At 26.4% G+C, this 15656-nt stretch overlaps 1 protein-coding gene across 2 annotated transcripts; it reads right to left on the bottom strand.

Annotated features, from left to right (window-relative positions):
• Positions 1-5696: 5696 nt before the first annotated feature.
• Positions 5697-14635, bottom strand: LOC112679933 (ankyrin repeat domain-containing protein 50). 2 transcript variants are annotated; one of them, XM_025549886.1, is made up of 17 exons: positions 13890-14635; positions 13245-13508; positions 12894-13174; positions 12558-12801; positions 12230-12487; positions 10664-10753; positions 10186-10592; positions 9876-10102; positions 9468-9714; positions 9195-9378; positions 8499-8715; positions 8060-8230; positions 7753-7997; positions 7524-7680; positions 6625-6715; positions 6369-6561; positions 5697-6010 (listed from the first exon to the last, which is right to left on the bottom strand). In XM_025549886.1, the coding sequence occupies exons 1-16, from the start codon at positions 14559-14561 to the stop codon at positions 6387-6389; spliced, it is 3930 nt and encodes a 1309-aa protein (XP_025405671.1). In that variant the 5' UTR covers positions 14562-14635; the 3' UTR covers positions 5697-6010; positions 6369-6386. The 2 variants fall into 2 exon arrangements, with proteins under 2 accessions (XP_025405671.1, XP_025405670.1); XM_025549885.1 differs by having other exon boundaries at positions 5697-6561.
• Between the last annotated feature and the right edge of the window lie 1021 nt (positions 14636-15656).

The raw sequence follows: 15656 nt of genomic DNA, 5'->3' as shown, positions 1-15656 counted from the left end.
ATAATTGTTTATGGCAACTGAAAAGTAAAGAATACACTAATCGAAACTTAAAAAATAAAGCATACGCACGTCTCGTAGACTTTTAAACCTTTTAGAAGAGTTACATTACTTTGTTCGCTTTTTTGTTCTATCCATTTTTATACCGATGTTTTCGGTTTTTTTTTTTTTTTTTTTGAAATTTCGTGCGCAACGATTGCCATAGCACATATAATTACAATCTTCTTTTTTTATTTTTATACATTTTATGTGGATTAAACTACGTACTAAGTACTGTTCCGTAGGAATGGCAAAAAATATTTCTTACACGACAAAAGATCTAGCAACACCACTTAACCACAGGAAAATTGACAGTTTTGAACATATACCTACATATCTAGTCGTTACATTCCAAGGGGGCGGGCTAAATCAGCAGATCTGGTATGACAGTGAATGGGTATCAAAAGTTCTGTACCGCGACGGACTAGAACTGACGATCTGATCGACAGTTTGTTTTGGAATGCCATTCCAAAACTGACGGAATAACCTTCCGTGTATGGCCTGCTATTATGTAAACAAATATCGATACCTATAATACATCTATAAACGAAACCTAATAATAACTCATGGGGAATTCAAATAAAAATCATATTAATAATAACGTGAATGCATAGGTTGCAGCATTTACTGGAACACTGATAACATAATGCGCGTCTCGCTCGCAAACAGTTAAAACCTAAATAAATAAAAAGATTTATTTTCGTATACACTAAAATATTCAAAATAAGTTTGGCTATGAATGTGGATAATACTTTTTCAATATTTCAACAATTTTAAATAAATGTGAGGGTTAAAACATTTTTTTAGATTATACAGAATAATGAAAGAAAAGTGAGTCGCTAGAAAACCTGTTAACTAGTCAAGTTTACAATAATATTAATTACATGACTCTATTGTTGCGTTTATTTCAAAAGTTCACATAGTAGTGAAAAGATAAGAATCATACCGATACTCTTCCTCGACATGGAAACAAATTTATGGTACGCTGAGAAACTAATATTTTACACTTTTGCAGGCAGGCTTGTTATGACAAATTATAAAGAAAATACCAACTGTGTCAATAAGTGAACGTATTATATATCTTTAAATATAATATGAACATAATTTCACAAATTAAAACAAAAAAGATCGAACACAAATTATCGTCTTCCCGTTGATTTGATCCAATGTTATTATGATGAAATTACTTAATAAATGCTTAAAACTCATTAATTAATCATTTTTATTGCATATAAAAAATAATTTATAGGTACTTAAAACTTTTGATTACAAATAAAAAGCAAAAATAATATACTTAACATAATTTAGGTATTTTAACAATGTAGTTTTATTTACATTTATATTCAACAAATATCCATTAACCACAACCCATCAATTAATTTTTATTCGAAAACAAGTTTGTTCTAATATACACTCAATCAAACAGCATACATAGGAAAATATTTTAATTGTGTATTATTATTTTTTACATATAAAAACACTGCACTCAGGGTCGCATTTAGAGGGGCATTGGTTACAATTGCTCAGGGGGCCAGTTGTTTAGGAGCACCAACATTTTGTGGTCGGAAATTTGCTCACTTGTGAATTATTGAACTTTTAAAATTATTTGTTTTTTTTTTTTGTTTTTAATAACAATATTATAAATTAATGTGAATGTATTTAATTTATTAATATATATTATTAATGTATTTATAGCAATATATCTATCAGCGATCCAGAATATTATTAATATACCTAATATTAATTCCCAAATTTATTGTGATAATGTCAATAAACATAAGTTATTTATAATAATACGGCGTATTATGGTATCACGTGCGACGTGCAGTGGCATGCCTACTTCACAAAAATAGCATTGATTTTAGAATATCTAAAAGGTTTATGAGGATCTATCTCCTATATTTTCCGTGGGCAGGCCCTTTAAAGGGGCAATAATTTTTTTTTTTTTTGCGCCATAGCGCAAAATGTCTAAATACGACACTGACTGCACTGGTGAACATAGATTTAATAAGATCAGAAATAACATTGAAGTAGCTATTAATAATATTTTTATGGGGAAAATATAAATATGTATTGTAATATAATTAACATCGGTGTATTCCAGCTTTATTTTTGTTTTAATAACAATTGTTCTGGTGAAAATAACGATAAACATATGATTACCGTTCTAATCTAAAAGGTATTTTTTAGATTAATTTGTATTAATTGCCTAATAATTAACTTCATAGTTATCACCACATTTAAAATCGTGTATTATCACATTTACGCATGTCTGATTAAATTTTAAAGTTTTAATAACTTGTTTTCTTCGGAAACCACTGCATGTACAATTAAACAAAGGATTAGGGAGAGAAAAAAAAACATAAAATACTATTTAAAATATATATCCATTCGTTTAATTTAAATATAATTCAAGCATTCCTAAAAAAGTTCTATCAGTCTACTTCACATTAGAGTTATACACAACTAGGTATAAAAAAAAAAAAAAGTATCGGCCGTTGAACTCTGCTTATATAATTACATATAATATTATCTTATATTATATATATCATCAAACATTAGAAACGACGTAAAAAAATTGTACTAACAAATTTATTGACTAGAAACTTAAAGTAGTTAAAAAAGTTATTATTTGTAAAGAATGTTGTTGCATACAATTCATTTTATGTAATAAGAACAAAATAAAAAAATAAGAAAAAAATATGTTTGATAAGTAGATTACACAATTCATTCATAGAAATTAATTTAAAAAATAATAGACTAGAAAGATTTTTTAAATAATTAAAAGTTATGTGCGATTAAGAAAGTTTTGTATCGGTTTAAGCTAGAGAATCACCATTTCACGTGTACATAAAAACATGAATATAAGACACATTTTTACCGAAACTATGAGTTTAACATCATAATGAATTCCAATACACACTTGCATTTATACCATGTACCTACTATGCCGTACTGAAAATATGTGAACATTTGGCGTGTAAAAGTATATAATAACACAAATGAGTTATTATATATAAGACTTTTAGTATTTTAATACACCGTCAAAAGATTGCCTATCTCTAGCTTAAACCGGTAGTTACACTTGTCAAACACACAAGCTCTGTTCTACGGTTGATTTAACAAAAAATGATAGGATAAGTAATTTGTTAGTACATAAGATTAATATTATAATCGTATCGTATACAAACAGTTCACACTTAACTTTATAATATAAAACTAAAACACAATAAAAAAATTACTAATCAAGATTCTTAAAATATAAAATATTACACGGCTGCTTTATAGTTTCATGTTCGAGGCGTTAAACATATACATATATATAAATGTTTTTAAACTCGATACACGAAAAAAAAAATTATGATTTTCATGCCCTAATGGTGTTTATTATTGTTTCCAGAATTTAAACAATGATAATTGTTTGAAATCGATAAAATGATTTTGGAGCGTAAAACGATTTTTTTTTTAATACTGCAATGCGCAATACTTTTTCGGATTCCAAAACATGATGTTTACTTCGAAAACAAAACCATAGACCAACATTACTCTTGGTAGTTCAAATTTGTTGATCTAAGAATTCAAATCTAAACCATCAAAAAGTGTAAGGAACACTCTAATTTTCTACGTCGAACACAGTGGTAGTAGTACTAGTAATAGTAGTAGTTAAATAAATTTTTCTAAGCTTATGGTAGTAAAAAAATAGGAATTTTATAAAAGTTTAGAGATTCGATAATAATTAATAAATTTATATTATTCAATATAATATTATCACAACACTGTTGGCACATGACGCCACAATCTGTAAGACATTTGAACTTTCTTGAATAATATTGAGGTAGTTTCCCAGTTAACTGACGCTGAAATGGTGCGATTGGTCATGACATAAGGAGTAAAAGAAAATGCCCATTTTTACAACAACGAATCACTGTGACATTGAAAAACTAGTAAGTAATTCATCAATTTTTTTTTTAGAGGGATATAGAGAGCTGATCGCTACACCTACTTGCCGGTGCTTACTAGTTGCCTCTCATAATATACAAATTGCCTCCCATCTTTATCGTAAATGAAAAGTTCAAACTAACTGAATTTCTTGATCAGGTGGTTCAAAATAATATACAAGTTACTTTCCAAAAATGTTTATACTATTTGCCTCACGTGATGATATAAGTAGTGGTTCATAAACTTTACTAAACACATCAAGTTAATAGATACAGACATTAATTTAAATAAAAAATATATATATATACACACACAGATATATCTTACACACAACACAAACTATTAAAATTAATAGTATCTCAAACAACGGTTTGGTTAACGACGAGTGTGACATACGGCGTAGCGTTTTGAACAACATTTTAGTAAGATAATGATAAAACATATACATATCAAAAATAAAATTATTTTGTGTAGTTAATATTCGTAAAATAATAATTATATAATATTAAATAATTTATGAAAAATTATAAATGTTTCTAATACGTAAAATCTGTAATAATATCTATAATGACCACTCGTCAATAGTGCAAATGTTAGAAAATCTATAATAGTGCACTCAACACACAAGTATGGCTGTTAGGTAATTTATTGAATCCTATCACAAATATACATAGCGTAGCTCCACTCCAATTGAGGACATTTATAATCTGTTGTAGTGCTCGCACTCGTTTGTGTTACGCGAATGTCCGACAGTGAATCTGGGGCGGAGGTAAATGGGTGTACTAGCTCCAAGCACAATTGGTATAAGAACGCTATTAAAGTTTATGAAAAATAAAAAAATTATGAACATACCCCGTAATTCCATTTACGTAAGGGCGTTACAGTTTATTAGCTCCGAGCGTCAAATTTCCTAGATCCGGCACTGATGTCTGATATGCAGTCATATATCATCTTATTTTATATGTTTAAAAATGTGAGAATAAAGTATAGGAACCACTTTAACGCTATTCTATCTTATCTTGGTGCTACGTCCCTAGGTGAGATGGAAAAACTAGTCTACCAACTTAATTTCAAGGCTAGTTCTTTGTATAAAAACCTACAACCTCACTACGCGAGATTATTATTCACGTTTAAACATTTTAATAATTGTAAATTGTTTAAGTGGGAAAAACTTTGCTTAGTCATATTCGCAGAGATGGGAGTCGATTGAGAATTGACGATTTATAGAGAGAAGCTGAATGGAATTGCATCAAAACGCTATATCAATTATCGTTATTATTTTCTTCGATTAAGATGACTATTAAAATTAAAACACATCGTCTCTAAATGTTTGTTAAATCGATTGGAATAAACATAAAAAAGGTAGTTTAAAACGAATGTCCACCAATGCACAGATGTATCTGAAATTTAACAGTTTTAAAAACGAAATTCATACATATATATATATATATATATATATTATACCTGTACGTAGTACTTTTATATAATATTATTTAAATCAGGCTACCTTAGTAATTTGTTAGTTATGATAACTTTTTTTTAAGTATTATTTTATTTGAATTTTAATACCTCAAAACTTTAATATATCGAATTTTTGTCTTAAACCCTTTGGATTTTTTAGATATCGAAATTGTACTGTATGCTCTTTCCAATCACAAATACTATATTTTTTAACAATGTGTGTATGATTCACGATTATCGAAATAAATACTATATATACATATTTTATATCCACATATATACTATAAGCGTGAGAGTATGTATGTAAGGGTGTATAATATGATATTTAGACTTGATTTGATAGTTGACATTACAGAATCGTACCATCTTCAATAAAAAAAAAAGTCTTAACAATGTGAGAATCATGAGTTTACAAATGCTAAATAAGTAAATATTTATGTACTAACATCATATTGCACTACAAAATCAGTTTAACTACTCATAAATTAATCACACATTAAAACTAAATACAAATTAATTAGTCCTTTTTTCCTTTCCCATGTAACCTCTGTACGATTCTAAATTATAATTGCATCTAAAATAGATTAATTAAGACAAATACTTAGTTCTTAATACACATCACATTTAAAGTATAAACATAATAACTATTTAATCAGCAATCAATTTTTGAGAGCACAAAAAAAGTTATAAAAATATATTTTATCAAAAATTAAATCAACTTGATAATATAAAAAGTAGATACGAGTTCTATAAATTTGAAGCATAAATTATTACTTAATACATTTAATAATAGAATATTCGTAATTTTCAATTATTTACTTAATTTTTGGGTTAGTCTATAAATCCATACTTTGAAAATTAAAACAAAATGGCAACATTTTTAAAACAGAATTTTTTACAACATTAATAAATACTCTATAATATAAACTCACTTTGAATAATTAATATATTTACAAAGGCGTCTCTTTTCGCCATTTAAAACTATCTGTGGGTAAATGAGCTGTTTTATTCTTACGTCCGGCAGCCATTTCTAAACCACTACGAATAGCTGGCATTATTCTTAATGCTGGATTAGTGACAATGCCATTACGTTTTTGCTTGAGATTTCCCACATTTTTGCTATTGCTATAAGAAAAATTATATTATTAATATAAAACAAAAAAACAATAAAAACAAAACTAAAAATACTTTGAATCAGATGTAGATTTCTTTAACACTGCTTTATTTCCAAGAATGATTCGCATATGAGTATCACGTGAAAAATGATCATCCGTTAACACTGAAACCATGTAAAATTATAAATAATAAACAAAACTATTCATACATTTATAATAACAAAGATTTAAAATTTACATTTTTATACCAAATATACTAATAAACGTGTTGAAAAAAATATATTAAGTATTTCAAATATTTTAAAAATATATTAGTATAATGAAATTTGGAAAGGTCAAGAAAAATTAGTAAATTTATAATATAAAAATGTAAGCAAGCAAACAATAATAGATAATTCTAAATTTTTATAAATTAATCTAGTAATTTTTTATATGGTAAGTATTTTATTTAGTTTGAAAGTATTTTTAATTTGATCTTACACAATATGTAGCTTGTCTTTCATAAAACTTGAAGAACTTAGAATTCTTCAAAACTAATTAAAATTAACCTAACATTTGTGTTAAATTGTATACCAACACTTAATACTAAAATGTTCATCTAAGTATAACTAAATATATAAAAACATATTTTTTTTTTATTTTATCTTTTTTTTTGTTTTCAAACAGAATATTTACCATGAACTTTTACATTTTCGTTAAAATTATTTTAAAAATTTTCATTTTTAAATATAAGTATTTAAAGTAATTTTAGGTTTTTGTATATAATGGTAATTAAAAATTTACTTATACTAGACCTTAGTTTTGGATGTAGTAACATTAATGTAAGAAATTAATAGACTACTGATATAGCTCAAAAATAAACATAAGGAATATACGAGTACAATAATAGTATATTATATATAAAATAATATAAAATATTGTAAAATAAATAAAACCAAAGTAGAAATGTAATAGGTCGATTAATTTTTTTACCTTGAATACTTGGAGCTGATGGTTCTTCTATATTAGGACTATGAGGCGGTGTTGCATAAATAGGACTCTGCAATGGACTAAGAACTTTAGATGTAGGTCTTGACTTTACACGGCGACTACACTGCTGTAGTTTTTGAGTAAATGTCAATGGTGTCAACTATGGAAAAATAACATTATTTACCATTCAGAATGATTAAAATAATTTTAGTGTTCAAGAAAAAACATTTACTTGGGTCGGTAAATCTTGGTGAGAACTTTTGGTACTGTCAGTTAAATTAGAACTGGATTTGCTATAATTAGAAACAAATGATGTTCGCTTAGCTGTTGAATCTGGAGATTCAATAGGTGATGAGTCATGTATAGGAGCATGATTGTTACTAGATAATAATGGATTAACTAATATTGCAGAAGATGGTTTAGTTTCAGTAGTTGAACCTGAGCCACAAGACGTATTAGCTGTATTAAATCCATTACCTAGAACAATATTTTATTTAATATTACCTAATATTATCTTATAAGGCAACTTATAATATTACTTTCAGTTTTTATGGGACAAAATTGTTCAAGAAGCTTAACAATATTGTCATGACCACTTTTGGCAGCAATTTTTATTGCATTCCGGCCGCAATGATCTGATACCAATGGATTTGCACCTTGCATTAATAACAATCGAACACACGTTTCATTACCTTCTTGAGATGCAATACCTACAATTCATATTTTTAAATTAATAAAATAATTATTTCAACAATCAAAACAACTATAAATTCAATATTTAATAATTTATATTAATCAAAAATTAAATATTCTCATTTCCATTAAAAATTTTAATATCAAATAATATACATGTGTACAACATTATTTAGTACATTAATTTAATTTTCAAAAATATTCATAATTAGCTAAAAGAAATTATTGGGAAATCTTTATGTAATAAATAACTAATACCAAATGGAAATGTATACATTAAATTACCTAATGCTGTTGCTCCTTGGTTACATGCATGATTTACACTAGCGCCATGTTCGATCAACATTCGAACAATAACAGAATGACCTTGCCAAGCAGCCAAATGTAGTGGAGTTCTATTTTCATTATCAGTTGCATTTAAATTAGCTTTTCCAAGTTTTAACAATAATGATACCATTTCACAGTGACCTTGCCAACAGCTAACATGCAATGCAGTACGGCCCTAAAATATAATATATTTTTGATTAAAAATTTAACACTATTAAAAATATTTCTATAACTTAACTGATACTTACCAAGAATTATACATACTATTAAAATATTATGTACTAATGAATATCTTATAATTGAAAATTTAAAAAATAATTTAATAATATAAACCCAATTTGACAATAATTAATAATTAATTGGTAATATTTATAATAATTTATTTAAAATAGCTTTACATAATTAACTAGTAAAAGTTACCAATTTTTAAAAACTAGTTTATGTCTAATTATTATTTTATAATTTTATTATAATATAATTACAAATCACAATAAATAATATTATTTAAATAATCTTTCAGTTTTTCAATAAAAAAAAAATTATATTTTAATAACAATAACTAATTAATAATAATCTTTTAGTGAGAAAATAATTGTAATCAATATTATAAATACCACATAAAATTAAAATTTAAAAAATATGTGTAATACACACCTCATAATCTGTACTTTCAACATCTGCACCACCTGGATCAATAAAAAACTTAGCCATTGCTAAATGGTTTTCAAGAGCTAGAACATAAAGAGTACTTCGACCATCAGCATCTTTTTTATTTACATCAGCTCCATGTTCCACAAGACTTCTTACTACTTCAATATGACCTTCTAATGCAGCTAATCTATATTCAAACAAAAAAGTAATAACCGTTAACTTATATTCATTACATATATACATATAAATATAAAATTAATTTAACAGTAATAATACCTTATTGCAGTTCTACCATCATGAGCTTTTTGATCAGAAGGAGCACCATAATTTTTTAAAAATTCTCTGACTAAATCTGAATGCCCTTCTTCAGCAGCTAACATTAATGGTGGTTTACCATCATTATCGGTTTGATCTATCTTTGCTCCGCTCTCTAATAATGTTCTGCAAACAACTAGATGGCCTTCAAAAGCAGCATAATGCAAGGGCGTCCAACCAGAGTTGTCTCTATGTTGTTCATCGAGACCTAAATAAATAAAATTTAATATAATTAACAAATATTTCTATGACTATTACACCAATGAAAAATGTAATATATCAATATTAAAGATAATATAAATTATCTAAGTTAACAATATTGAAACATAAGGAGAAAAATGTATAATACAGATAAAAATATAATTATACCTCTATCGAGTAACTGAGATACTACAACATTATTTCCTTGAGCTGCAGACACACTGAGTACTGTACGCCCTTCATTGTCAATGCTATCCACATAACAACCCCAAAATAATAAGAGAGAAACACATGCAGGATGTCCCATTGATGCAGCAGCCCATAAGGGTGTTCTGCCTAACTTATCACAATGATCCACATCAGCCTCTGCCTCTAATAGAATTTCACAAACATCTCTAAAAATATATTATATATTAAACTTATAAATTTATTAAAATAAAAAGCATTTATCCTAAACAGTTATTATTTTTATTAGTACCTATGGCCTTCAAATGCAGCAACAAGTAAAGGAGTCATTCCGTCTTTATCTTCATGATCAACAAATGCCCCAGATTCCAACAATAATGTAACAACTTTAGCATATCCTCCATTAGTAGGTGCACATAAAGCCGCTACACTTAAGGCTGTACGGCCATCACTATCTTGATGGTTGATATTTGCTCCATTATCTAACAATCTACTAACAATATGTGCATGACCCATATATGCAGCAGCAATTAAAGGAGTTCTACCATCGCCATCGGTAGTATTGGGATTTGCTCCAGCTTCTAGCAGTTTCACAACAACTTCACCATGACCTCCCCAAGCTGCTGCGCGTAATGCTCCACGACCTTCGCAATCTGAGCATTCAACATCAGCTTTATGTTTAAGTAATAATTCTACCACCTAAGTATCATAAAATAAAAATTAATAGTTTATAGGTTTAATTTAATTTATAGATTTAATGTATGCATTACTTGTGAATGACCTCCCCAAGCTGCAGCTCTCAAAGCAGTCCATCCTTCAATATCCGCATGATCCACTTTACAATTGTACTTTAATAGGAGCTGGAACAGAGTAAATATAACAAATATAACTAAATATAACAACTATTAAGTAAGTAGTATTTCGTATTATTATTTTTTAAATTAAACATAACTTTATAAATATTATTATTAATTTTTCTTAGTAAAAATCATTTAATAATTATATTTTTTATGGAAAATTAACTAGACCAAACGAAAAATATTTTATCTTTACCAGAATTTCGGATAACTATAAAGCAGTAACCTATGGTAACCAATAAAGCTATCAGAACTTTGATTCTGTTTCTTTCTTCATACTTATGTGTAGAGTTCGGATTTGAAGGCAAAAGCCTTTTTTTTTAATAATAATAGAAAAATAATTTTTATATTAAAATATGTTCCATTTAATATCCAAAACAATGGATGTATTTTTTTTTTTGCCTTTTTTACTCATAAATTTTTTTGTGTTTGATTTTTCAATTGATATAAAATTTTTTTACACAGCTTAGGTATTATCGGTACAAATCAATTAGAGCTTGTGAAAACGGTGCATTGTCGATATTATGTTTAAAATTATTAGTAAATTATTAGTTATTATTATTTATATATGAAGTACTCCCCAATAACTTTGGTGGATGCCAAAAAATCATTTTCTATGTAGAAAAATATTTTATGCCCAAACCGTTTTAGTTTTAGATAGCTTATCTAAGAACATGATACTGAATTTTTTTTTATTACTAACTAGTTAGTCTATTTAATTTTGAAGTATTTTTTTTTAATAGTTTTTTTTTTATATAAATTAAATGCCTTTTTTGACATTTAAAATTGCTTTTTTTTTTGATTATATTGTTTTCAAATCCAAACCCTGGTTAGGTGGAACAGGTTTTCAACCTTAGCAGTTATTAAAACTAAATATAGATTAAGACTGAATACCGAAAAGGAACTAAAAATCACACTTTCAAAATGTATGCTACAATTTGATAATATTATACAACAAAAAAAAAATAAAGCCGTCTCATTAAATATTAAAATTATTAATATTGTATTAATTTTTAATTGTAAAAAAATAAATCTCATGAATATATTTCCTATTATTAACAATTACATGTTTATTTCATCATTAAATAAAGTTAGATTAAATAATGTAAATTTATTTATTCTAAATTTTTGAATGGGAGCCATATATTTTATTTTTAAATTAAAATGAGCCATGGACCCAAAAAGGTTATAAACGACTGATATAATATATTTGTACATTTTATACATGATGAACATTCAATAGTGTAATTTATTTAATCATAAGCTTAAATGAAAATTTTTGAAACAGATTATTGTTGATTGTTTAAAATAAAATTGTATTATTTAAATTAATTTTATATTGATTTTAAGGCACATATTTTACATAATTATATTAATAGTTATTATGAATTGAATATTATTTATCATATTTATAACGAATTACAAGTTTTCCATCATATGGTTAATAACTCAAACTATTATATATTATTTTTTTTATACCTCTACAATTTCAAGATAACCATGACGTGCAGCTATATTAAGTGGTGTCTGCCCATTGTTGTCATTTAGTTCTAAATTTATATCTGGATGAGTTTTTAAAATATCATGAAGAACAGTTAAATTGCCATCCATTGCAAGCAAATGTAAAGTGTTTCTACCATTAATATCTACTTCATATAAATTTGATGGTAATATAGTACTTGAATTAAGTACTGTACTTTTTTCAATTTTGGGCGACAAGACAGAATTTATATCAAACTAAAAAATAAATGAAACAATATAAGTTAAACACATAAAATAATTTTAAATAATAAAATATACAATTTACCTTATCAGATTTCAAATCAATATCTGATTGAAAACAATTATTTGCCTCTTCCAAAAAATTAATAGCTCTTCTATCATAACAAGGAATAGTCATACTGTCAGAAATTGGAGCTCCACAATCGATCAGCCATAATAATGGCAATAAATTTGAATCAGAAAAATTTGTCCAAACTGGTAATGGATTTATTCTTGATAAATGGAAAGCCAATATATGAGTGTCTTCATATGTTAGAGGTTTTGAACATCTAAATTTAATATTATATACATATATAAAAGTATATTATATGTACCAATTGTAAGAACAATAATTTTATTAATAATATTACAGTAAATATACCTCATTGTATAATGCATAGCAATCATAGCATGTCCTTCATTAGCAGAGCACAAAAACCTTCTAGTACAATGTTTAACATCAAGGAACCATTCACCAAAACTGTGGTGAAATTGTATTATTTTTGAATCTCTCGGTAAAGAAAATATTCTTCTCAATAAATTAAATCGTTTGTGAAATTCTTCAGCAGACATGTATCGATAAGCATTATGTATAATATTACTTAATTCTTCTTCTGATATAGGTTCAGGAGATGCTAAGATAACATTTAATAATGGACGAACCTGAAATAAAAATAATAATAATAATTTAGTAATACGAATCCGCATTCTTTAATTTTGTAGGAATATTTACTTTTGAAAAATGTTTTGAACTCAAAAGCCTCTGACAAAACCATAAATACAATCCATTTAGTGTTCCAGGAATGTCTTTAATTTCCCTCAGCACTACACAACCATCAGATATTCCATCTAATACTCTTTCCAAATATAGAAAGCAACCATTACTTTTGATATGTAACTGATTCAACATTTCAGCTGTATCTCTACTCATATGCTGACGTAATGATTCTTCAGATTCCAGACGGCTCAAAATGTACTGTTGAATATCTCTGACAACCTATAATTATTAAGTGAAAATAAGAATGTAGTTATTAATATGTTAAAATAAAATCTAAGTAATAAAAAAACTGGAACTTATGAAGTTAGAATTTCTAATGGTTTAAACAGTGGTTCCTATCCCAACCTCTTCTATTCTACAACTCCTTTGTAGACTTACAAAAATCTCGCATTCTTCCCCCATCTCCTATAAATTGAAAAAATCTATCTCCTTTTATTTGTGTACTTTACAAATAAACTATACAATATTCAGAATTAATCAATAAAAATTGTATTTCGTAATAACTATTTACACCTCCTCAGCAATATGTACATGCCCCCCAGTTTAAGAACCAGTGGTTTAATTCATATAATGCAAATATTATAAATACATAAAACATACTTGTGATTTACGAAGGTCATCAATGCAAATTTTCCTAAATCCGGAGAACATACGAGCAACATTTTTATTTTGTCTTCGAGTTGTACAAATAAGCATCAACCACTGTGGAAATAAATGATGGTGCGTAGCTAATAGCTCTGTTATAGTTTTACTTGAGTTATTTTTCAATTTTGGATCAGATCTATCATTTGTATGTAGTCCTTCATCGACTGAATCGACTAAAAGAAACATGGTATGTTTTGGTAACTCAAGATCTAGTAAAGGAAATACAACAGCTTTCTTAAATGCATCATCAGCATCTTTTACTATGTTGATTGGAGACAAAGAATCTTGTATCAATGGGTCAGATTTTAATCTCTCTTTGTATGATTTGGGCAATGAATCAGATAACTGTGAAACCAAACTCTGAATAAAATGCGTAACTGATAATGTGTTAATATTTTGAGCTTGGCAAAAATGATAAGCTAAAAGCCTTCTGTTTAAAGCACGTTGTTGTCTACCAGTCGGATTAACAATTTCACAGCATAATGCAGTCTTCCCACAACCGGCACCACCTACTAGTAGTGCTCCACATGTTTTCCAGTTGCTTCTTTGATCAAAACAATGTAATAATTTTTGAAACACCCATTCCCGACAGTAAAACGGTTTTTGAGCAAGATCACTTGAAGTCATTTTGTTTTGTTTGTCACCATATTAATTAAATGATTTTCAAACCTTGATTACAATAATTTAAAATTATTGATTTCACTTTTATTGTTTATATATTATAAGGTAAAATCTGAAAAAAAAAAATAATTATTCATTTAAAATATTAATATACAATATAAACTATAAATAGTACGTTAGACGTACAAATATCTATACAAAAAATTATTTTTTATTTTTTAATCGATAGTAGGGGCTTAGAAAATTCAGCAAATTAAAAATATGAATCTGTATCTTAAAATTAATTTTCACAAACTAGATTTAATTTAAAATTAATTTAAATTAAAATAATTTAAAATGAACAGTTCAATTCAACATTGTACTCTGAATAATTTTTACTTGTCTCTGCTAAACAAATGGATTTTCATTAATTTAATAAAATAAAACAAGAAATACAGAAATTATCATTTTTTTAAATATCTATTTTTATATTGTCTACCCATAACTATTTTATGTTTTCAAACAAATTCTTTGTTATTGTAAACATTAAATGTACGAATATTAAAACGAATATAATACAAATCATTTTAATAACTCATGATAAGATTATTATTCAGCCAAGGGTCATTTTATGTTCCTTGAACTGAACAAATTACATATAAATACAATACAATTTAATTTAAAAATAGGTTATTCAAAATAACACAATATATTAAAGTGAAACTAAATTAATAAACTAAATACAAAATGTTATATCATACTTAATAGAACGTGTGAGTATGTGTAGATATTATAAAAATATTTAATATGTAGTGAAAGGAGAACAAAAACTAAATAAGAAAACATTCTATTAAATAATATAAGTGTAATTTAGAAATGCATGCTACTTAACAGAATATTTATCATTAAATTAATTAAAAGATAAATACAAATATTAATAAGTGGGTTAAATACACATTTACTATTTATAATTATATAATTATATATTCGTTGAATCAACACAATTTATTATTATTATTTATATCAAAAATTAACAATTATACTTATTATAAATATATATAATCAATATTATCAATATATTTAAATACCCAAATATTTAACTAATAAACCAAATATATTGAA

Source organism: Sipha flava, unplaced genomic scaffold (assembly GCF_003268045.1).
Source record: "Sipha flava isolate LNK unplaced genomic scaffold, YSA_version1 170_pilon_pilon, whole genome shotgun sequence".
Taxonomy (NCBI): Eukaryota; Metazoa; Arthropoda; class Insecta; order Hemiptera; family Aphididae; genus Sipha; species Sipha flava.
The sequence above is the reverse complement of the archived record's forward strand: the minus strand, read 5'-3'. Positions and strand labels throughout refer to the sequence as shown.